The 9,679-nt window shown below is 29.1% G+C and overlaps 1 protein-coding gene across 1 annotated transcript; it reads right to left on the minus strand.

Moving 5' to 3' along the window:
- Positions 1-3,660: 3,660 nt before the first annotated feature.
- On the minus strand, positions 3,661-6,556 carry LOC113865181 (nucleolar GTP-binding protein 1-like). The gene is made up of 3 exons (XM_027499576.1): positions 6,458-6,556; positions 4,298-6,344; positions 3,661-4,046 (listed from the first exon to the last, which is right to left on the minus strand). The coding sequence occupies exon 2, from the start codon at positions 6,337-6,339 to the stop codon at positions 4,303-4,305; it is 2,037 nt and encodes a 678-aa protein (XP_027355377.1). The 5' UTR covers positions 6,340-6,344; positions 6,458-6,556; the 3' UTR covers positions 3,661-4,046; positions 4,298-4,302.
- Between the last annotated feature and the right edge of the window lie 3,123 nt (positions 6,557-9,679).

Below are 9,679 nucleotides of genomic sequence, written 5' to 3' on the forward strand. Positions count from 1 at the left end.
GTGACCACTGATACAAGATCCATCCAATTCTGAATGCTAGAAACAATATGAACAATTGAAGCAAAGGCTGAGTGTTGCTGCTGTTATCAGAACCAGGTGCTCTTTTCTCCACAACAAAGCAACCTAAAAACACAATCCAGGTCCAACGATGATGTTGCCCCATAAACTAGCATCTGGGCAATCCCACCAAAGAAGCTTGTTGATAATGTGACAAAGGGAACCGTCTAATAAACTGCAGATTTTATGCTATTTTTTATTTAAAATAAAAGTCATGTGACTGATAGAATAAATTTGCTTTAGTCCTATCTTTCAGGAATGATTTGTTAGTAGTTTCTATTTATCAGCATTTCTGTTTTAGACTTGTTTTATATAATACCTTACTCTACATTTGAAATAAAGATGCTTTCTTAAGTTACATTTTTCTATTTGTCATCTTTTACCCTTTCCACTCTATATCCATCCATACAAATAAAAACAACAAAGCTAATATATCTATAAATTTATCACAAACTCTATTTATTGTACAGGACCAAAACAAATCAAAAGAGCTGTAAACTATATATATGATAAATGGTAGTTGGTAAGTATTGGTGAAATTGTAATTACGTAGAAGAAACAGAATGAACAGGTCAAGTGAGATAATGAACAATAGATTAAATATGTGTGAACATTTTCTTAGGAGAAAGCTAAATTATGTTTGAATTTGAGGTGGGGGCACCACAGACCAAATCCAATTTGTTTTTTGAAAGAATAATGTTAATCATATATCTCCTGTTTAAGTTGTATAAGCTGGAAAGCAAAAAGCAAAAAAAAAAAGAAAAAGATAAAAAGTAAAAATAATATAAGAGAAAGTAAAAAAAAAAAATGTATACACAATATATGATTAAAAAAGATAATAAAAAAAATAGATTGAAAAAAAAATAAAAGTATTGTAGAAACATATGAATATAATTTTTATTTCTTTTAACTTGGTTTGGAGGCTGGTGAAGAAAATGAGAGAACAAGTATTCAAACAAGAATAGCTCAGGTCGTTGACCTTGACTCTGAAATTACATATTTACAGCAGTTGTCTGTCATGTACAATTTCTTGGCAAAGTCTTCTTTTTCTGACAGATCTAAAGGTTTGGAAGAACTATGCCTAATGCGATTGGTTCACAAGATAATAATGGGTAAAGTTTAAACATGGTATTATCATAATTTTACATTTAAATTAAAAAATATCAATAACCAAATTTATATTTGCAAGGATAATAATATAATATTTTTATTTTTATGTGTTGAGCAATTATATATCTATATTTGAATTCATTTTTATGTATTTTAATTAATTTTAATATAGTCTATTGATGATTCTTTTTTTGAATATTTTTTGACAAACTAAAGAAAACATGAATATTGTTATAATATTAATATTAATGATGAAAAATATTAAAAAGAGAGTTAATTAAAAATAAAATACATAACTTGAATGAAGAAAATATTTAAAGATAAATTTAATCCCTATTTGTAAAGCATTATAAAAAATTTAATTTAATTAAAATTAATTTAAAAAATTTTAAATTTTAAATATAAAATATAATAGATATTTGGAGAGGACCAAATTATATTAGTGTTAATTACACTCATTCTTATATCATAAATTACTTTATGTAAAATAAATTTTTTTTGTCTATCACAACGTTGAATTAAAACTACATATTACGTTATCTGTATCAACTTTTTTCAAAATTAAACAACTATAAAAATTCAATCAAAATGACCTTATTTTATAGTAATATAGTACCCTTTGTAAATTTGTATATATTTACTCGTACTAAAACTTAATTTCATTTGAAAGTTAAATATCCTACCCTTTGAAATTAAGAAAAAACGCATTTTAATTTTTAAAATTATAAGCGTTAAAAACTATAATCTTAATTTTATATATTTTTTTACTTTAATTCCTAAATTTTAGAAACATTATTCACTTTAATATTTTTTGTTAAAAAGATGGTTAAAAATTAAATTAAATAGATTGAAACAAATGATTTTTATAAAAAGACTAAAATAAAATTTTATAAAGTTAGAGAAATAAATTTACTAATGTTTACAAAAAGAATAAAAAAGATCATGAAATATTGATCAGAAAAAACTAGGTTCACTCCACAACACAAAAGCATGTCCACTCCTTGACTTTACATCGACATTTTTACCATCTTTTTAGGCTCAATAACCTAACTATGTTCTATTAGTTGCTTTTTTAGACTTTTCACACACCTAAATATTCTACTACAAACTTTTTAGGTCTTTCTCATTCTAGATAAATAAAACATTGAACTCTCAATATTTATAAGAAGACTAGAAAAAAATATTAGCTACAAAAATTTACAAAATTGTGAGTAATTTTTTGTATTGTGCTCATTCTCCGTCTTTTGCATGGATAATTGTCTCTTTATATAGACTTTAATGTAAATTGTATATCTTACAAACATTCGTGTACTTGATGAGTACACCTTTTTTTAAAAGAATTATGACAACTAAGATGCTTTTACTTCATCAATAGTGTTTTCTAAGCTCCACCTCTTGTTCCTTCGCCGAAATTATGCTCAGCATATAGAATGTGAAGAAAGGTGATTTTATCTTTACCAGAAAGGTATGATTTTGTAATTTTTAAGATATAATTATGTTTCGTCATTAAATGAAACTTTTGATTTACTTCGTGCAAACTATCGATTATAGCTTTTTTCTAATTTTTGTACAAACCTCATTGGTTCTTCGATATTATCTTGTACAAAAAATACCTTAAATGTTTATTTAGTCTAAAATATTTTAACAAATTTATTATAATTTATTTTTTATTCATCAAAATATTTTTCACTACCATGGTATCATAGTGTTGTAGATAAATTTTAGTAGTGGATAAGTTGTCTTGGAAGTAGACATTAACATGGTGTCACACTTGTCGTTAGAATTATGACATATTCAGGTTCGATTTTTTTCATTAAAGTTGATCTTCCAAGCGGATGGGTGAATGCTTATTGTTGTTTTATACACAAGGATTACTGTAGCTGCTAGTGAAGTTGAAAAGGAGAGTTCAAGGAGACTTGGCACTTCTATGTTGAATCAAGTAGTGCCGGAAGCAGTAGCTTTTAAACCTCCTCTCAGGACACATGGTGGAAAACGAGGGCGTGTTTACTATTGCACTTATGTATATGTATCACACAACAATGACAGTTAATAGTTGTTATTTGATGTCTTTTAGCTTAATTACTCAAATGAAGGGCTTGTTACTAGGATTACTTAAATGCTTGTGCTTCCTGAAATCTATGAAGCTTAGTTGAAGTTCCAAAAGGACCAGATGGGTGCCTGAAGCTGGAACGAGAATCTGTCATTTACGATGATCGTTGAACATTCATAGTAAGCACATTGCAGTCAACAACTGCATTGTACATTTATGAATAGAAGTAGTTAAAGCAAATACAAGTTCTTGGATTTCTGCCACCCCAAACCTGCAATATTTGAAAATCCAAATTTGGATTGACACTCAAAAGTAAAATTATCATTTCTATACCATAAATAAGAGGTATCAAAGCACTCTTTTATGGATTGGTTCTAGTCTTGTGCAAGAGTAGAACAAAATCACCCACATGTGTGAGTTTTCAGTTGAAAGAGCCATCAGGCTAGTAGAAGTCTAGAATGAACTAAATTTCAATAACACTAATAGTTGAAACAAATGCTTCACTGTTTTGGAGCAATACATATGAAATAGCACTCAATGTTTTCTCAAAAAAAAAAAATGAAACAGAAGCTTCTTTGATTATACATAGTCTACAAAATTGAACTAAATAAATAAAGTCTGACAGAATAACAAGTTGTAATAATAATAATAAAAATAAAAATAAAATAAAATTAGGCAGAGGTGTATAAGTAAACATGGTGGCATAGCTGCACCTTAAAATCTAACAAAACACAACTAATATAAAATCAAACAAAAAAAAAAAAATCAAAATTCTTGGCAGCCACAAAAATGCCAGCAGATGTCTCTGAAATGCGTAAATCAGCATCCCCTACAGAGAAAATAATTTACTGACATCAGTGACTTGGGAACACTGAAAACCAACTCCTAAGATCACAAAACAGGTATATCATATTATGTAAAGAATGCATGCCAAGGAAAATCAGTTACTAATCAATAAAGCTGGGTAGTTATTTGTGACAAAAGTATTCAATGGCCAACTACATGAGCAAGTGGTGAATTTTTTGGTCTGGTACAGTGCCACATGATAAATAAGGCAAGCTACACAGGCAAGGCACATACCTGTTTTAACGTCTCTCGGTTTTTCCAATGGAGCGCTTTCCAGAAAACAAGTGCTTGGGCTTTAGATTAGGTATGACTCTATCAGCTTCACCACGTCGGGCATCCTTGTTTCTCTTCTTAACAGATTTTTTCGCAAGTTTAACTGCCTTGACCTTTTGGGCAGAATCCCTGAAGCCCTCTCCAGGCACAACTTCATTTTGTAGGCGCGACACTGACCTGGACCGTGACCTTGATCTACTCAGACGCTGTTTTTTGCTAGGTGTGTCACCATCAATGTCCATCCCATCTCCACCATCAACACTTCTCATTTCAGGTGATCTTTCCCTTTTCCGACCTTTCCTAGAGACAGATCTGCTGCGCATTCTATTAATTGCCAAAGTGGGATCAAGCCCCAAAGATGACAGCTGCCTTCCCATCCTTTCTGATGTGAACTGTTTGTCCTTATCAAATTTCCTTGGAACAGTTGGCCGGCTCTCTGCAGTGCTCTTTTTCACCCTGTGCTGCTGGATGAGCAAGCTTTTCTTTTTCCTAATCTCGGCTAAAGCTGCTTGCTGTTCAGGCGTCAATTCAATTCCATCAATCTCAAAATCATCATCTTCAGCTTCTGCCTGTTTCAACCCTTCTTCTCTTTCCAATTCTTCAACCCTATGCAGAATATCAGGATCAATGAAATCGTACACATTGTGTCCATCCAAAATTTCTGGGAGTATATCTTCTTTCCATTCATCATTGGCTAAAATATAACTCTTTCTAAGGTTCATTGAGTATACACCTGCCCCACCATTTTCATTCTCTAGATCCTTTTCAGTCTTTCTTTTTTCCTTCTCGGCTGCTTGCTTAGCTTTAGCTTCTAAAACAGCCAGAGGGATACATGGAGGCCTTTCCTTCTGGTCACGAGGCTTCGGTACTGCAACGTGAAACCTATTCAAGCAATCATTAATTTTCTTTGACTTCATTTTTATCTCCACCCTCTGATTCAATAACCTCTCACATGCTGCATTTTTTACTGCAATGACCCCTTCTTCTGTCAGAGTGCTCATGGTCAACAACACACTATCATCATCCGTAGCCTCACCTCCTTGACCGACCAGAGTCTTCAAGGCTTCAGCTTTCATATCCATGACCAACTTCATGTCTTCCTCAGGCACCCCCTCCAATGGTTGCAAGTCAGTCTTGTTGCAGACTATAATCAGCGGCTTGTTCATGAACAAAGACTTAATGCTGTGAAATAGAGCTGCCTGTTGAGCAATACTGTAACCACAAGACCCAGAGATATCCAAGAAAAACAAAATTGCAGCCCTCAAATGTGCTAAGGCGGTTATACTGCACATCTCAATAATATTACGATCTTCAAAAGGCCTATCCAGAATCCCGGGCGTATCAATTACCTGGTACCTTAGGTATTTATAGTCCGTATGACCTACAAAGAGGGACTTGGTAGTGAAAGCATAGGGCTGCACATCCACATCAGCCCTAGTAATTTTGTTAATGAAAGAGCTCTTGCCAACATTAGGATACCCACATATCAAAATAGTCCTTGTATTAGGATCTATGGATGGAAGCCTAGCCATGTGTTGTCTAACCTGTTCTAAATAAGCTAAACTAGGGCCAATCCTCTTAATCACAGTACACATGCGGCCAAGAGCAGCCACCTTCAAACACTTACATCGATACAAGGAATCGCCATACTTTAATAATTTGACATAATCTTTAGCAATCTTACCAATAAGGTTCCTGGCAGTGTTGATTTGTCCAAGAGCAAGCTTGTAATGGTCTTTGTTGTAGAGTACGTGTAAGAGATCGCCATAGAAAGGGTGAATATCATCGAGGCGAGGAAACTCATCAATAATGGTAGACAACTTTTCATGAAAATTCTGCTGAGTGTACTTGACTTTGCGCATGTAGAATTGGCGAAGGCGTGAAATTGCATACCCTTTGTGAACAACAGTTGGTGTCTGACGCTGCGTGCGAGAGAGGATTATGTCAACGAAGTCCTTTCCATTAGGCACCACAGTGATCTTCTTGAAGTTATATTGAACCATCGTCACTGAATAGAAAAGGGGTTATGAAACGAAATCAAACAACAAGCATTGCATGCGTTAAATTTCAAACCAGAGAAAAGATGATTGAAAGAAACTTAGGTATGAAGAAGTGACTCACCCTGAAATTTGATAGGTGTGATTGCAGAGCGACGGATAGCTCCTGAGTTCAAGATGGAATGAGGTTTTAGGTTGAAGAAGTGCAATTCGTAAGCCAACCCAACCCGGCCCAGTTAGGTTATATGTCATCTCCTTATAATAAATAATTAGAATATGATTTAATGCAAAAAAACTACTTTCCCTTTCTTGGAAAATTAATATATGCAATAAATCAAGTATCGTAAAATAAAATAAAGTTTAAAATATAAAATTTATTAAATTATACAATTTATATTTAATAAAATTATATTATTGTAAAAATTAAAACATAAGATATAAGTGTAATTATAATAAAAAATAATTTCTTCACAAATAGATATAAACTATTTATGACATTATATTTAAAGTGTTGTTATTAATGAAATTCAATCACCTTTACTCATATGATTTTTTTTATTTTATATTTCAAGTTTATAAAAGGAAAAGAAATAAATAAATATTTGCAAAAAATAAAAATAAAATTTTTTTAAAATATTTCTTACATTTAAAACAGAAATGTCTATATTTTACATATTAAGAAATTAAAAATTTTAATAAGTGTCTATTTAATATATTTTCACTCAGGTGTTAAACACATAAAATAAAATAAGTATATGCTAAATTAACTAATTTTTATCTATATTCATTTATTAAATTAAAAAATGCGTAATTATTAGATAAAATAAAATATTTTTCATGAGAAAAGCTTAAAATTTGCATAGTAAAAATGTTACATAAATCTTGTTTTAATTATAATTTGAGTTACGTGTGACTTTATTTTATTTTTTAACTAATTAAGTTTTTTTATTTTTAAAATTATGCAAATTTAGAGTATGTTTGATTTTTCATTTTTAATAACAATTTTCTGTTTTTAAAAATAAAATGTAATATAAATTTATACTATATTTTATTTTTAAAAACAGAAAATTATTTTAAAAAAAAATATCAAGCACACTTTAAATTCCTTAAAATTTTATTTAAATTTTAAATATTTTTTCACAGAATATAAATAAAAGCAATTTTAAAAGGTTTTAAAAAAATAACACATGATAAAAATTATAGAATTTTATAATGTGTAAAAGTTTAAAGAAAAAAATTTATTTTTTAAGTTAAGTTTGAATAAAATATAATTTAATTATTTCAATTTATAAAAAGTTTTAGTAAAAAAATAGAATTAAAAATTTTTAGAAAAAAATTTGATAAAATATTGTTTACATAATTTTTTAAATAGATTCATAATTAATTTAGAAAAATGTAGTATTGTTTATTTTAAAAATTAAATTTACATAATTACATAATAATTTAAGCTGGAGTTTTATTGATTCTCTGCACAAAGCTGGTATTGATTTTAGCTTTTTTTTAATTAATTTATCATTGTATTTCTTCTTCTAATATGTCTTTAAATATAAATAATCAATTATCTCGCTCTTTTTTCTCCTTTTAGGAGTACCTGCTGTTGTAAGGGTGAATATCATTCAGCAAATTTTAAATAAATTTTTTAAATAATTTATTATAAAAAATTTTTGATGATAAATTAAGTTTACATAATTTTAAAAATAGAGTCATTATTATTTTAGTAAAACCACTACACACGCGCGCAAACATACATAAATCTTGCATATTTAATTAATTAAATTTTATAGATTATAAAATTTGACTAATTTAATTGTTAATTTAAAGATTTTTATTAAGTAAATTAACTTTATAATATTTTGTAAAAAAAATAAAATTATTAGATATTAATTTTATAAGATTGAATAATCTTAAAGGTAATGCATGGATGATCATGTGAGGCTTGTGATTTACACCGCATTCAATCTCTCTACTACTTAGTTAGATTTAATTTAAGAGAGAGAGAAAGATTGTCCTTATTATTACTTATTAGAGGAATTGTTAGAAGAAAGGACGTAAAGTAATCTAAATTAAGTTATGAAGCCTTGCAATGCAACTTCCATGTGTTTGCTTATAATCATGTCTTAGATTAATCATAAATACTCTAAGGCTTTTTTCATCTCATTCTTTGAATAATTGATTTGACACTTTTCAATTATCCTTAACTTTTTATTTAGAGTTAGAGATTGACTAAGAAAGTCTTCTTATATAGGCCTTCCAAAGTCATCTTTTATCAATCTTTTTTTTTCCTTCTTGAACCAAAATTTGTTAGTCTTTTGTACAATACCAAGGATCATAAGAAGCAAAAGCAAAGTTAGAGAAATTTTCCCAAGGCTAGAGTTGAACTGAAGATTTTGGCGGTGCATCCACCTTCCTAAGATGTGATTAGTTTTAGTTAAGGATCTTGTTTTTGGCCTATGAAAGGAGTGAGAAGTTTTTAAGTTAGTTCTTGGTGTCAATGTTGAGATTGAGATTATTTTTTTAGGTTTTTGTGTGGTAAAGGTTTAAAAAAATGTAGAGATGTTCATGGGCTGCTGAGTAAATTCAACCAACCAAATCAACTCAATCCAATTCAAACAAAAACTAATAGGTTAGGTTGAGTAATTAGATTTTAAAAGTACAAATCTTATCATTTATAGGTTGAGTATTAGGTTTGTTTTTTTGTAATCGGATGAACTAAACACAACCCAACTCAATCACATATAAAAGAATTAAAATATTTTATAATATTTTTATTTATATATTTAAATATAATTTTGATAAAAAAATTTCATTATTTTATCATAAATCAAAATTTTGTATATACACATTGATAGATTAATTTATTTAATAATTATTTAATTTTAGAATTTATAAAAATATTTTTATTTTTATGTAAAAACCTAATTACCTGACATAACTAACATATTCATAATTTGTTGCATTGGTCCAAGTCACATGTAAAAAAAAGAAAAACATCGATCCAACCCAACCTGTGAACACTCTTAAAGTGAAAGTTTAAGAATGATCATATGTATTATGTGAACTTTCCAAATCAGTTTTCAAATTTTCACATAATATATGTAGTGGATAGCTAGCAAAGCTTGGATTCAGATCATAACAATTGTAGTACGCTCATTATCTCTTCTATTTCCTTAGCGATATGGGCTTAAATGCTCAAATCACTCTTTTCTTCTCAAATATTAAGTCATAGCAAATGTATTTAAGCTTATTGTCTCTTTTACTATTTTAGAGATATAAACTTAGATGCTCGTATCACTTTTTTTTTAAAAAAAATATCGAGTCATAGCAACTATGATAAACTTGTTTTCTT

Source organism: Abrus precatorius, unplaced genomic scaffold (genome assembly GCF_003935025.1).
Source record: "Abrus precatorius isolate BTA unplaced genomic scaffold, Abrus_2018 Scaffold4, whole genome shotgun sequence".
NCBI classification, from domain to species: domain Eukaryota; kingdom Viridiplantae; phylum Streptophyta; class Magnoliopsida; order Fabales; family Fabaceae; genus Abrus; species Abrus precatorius.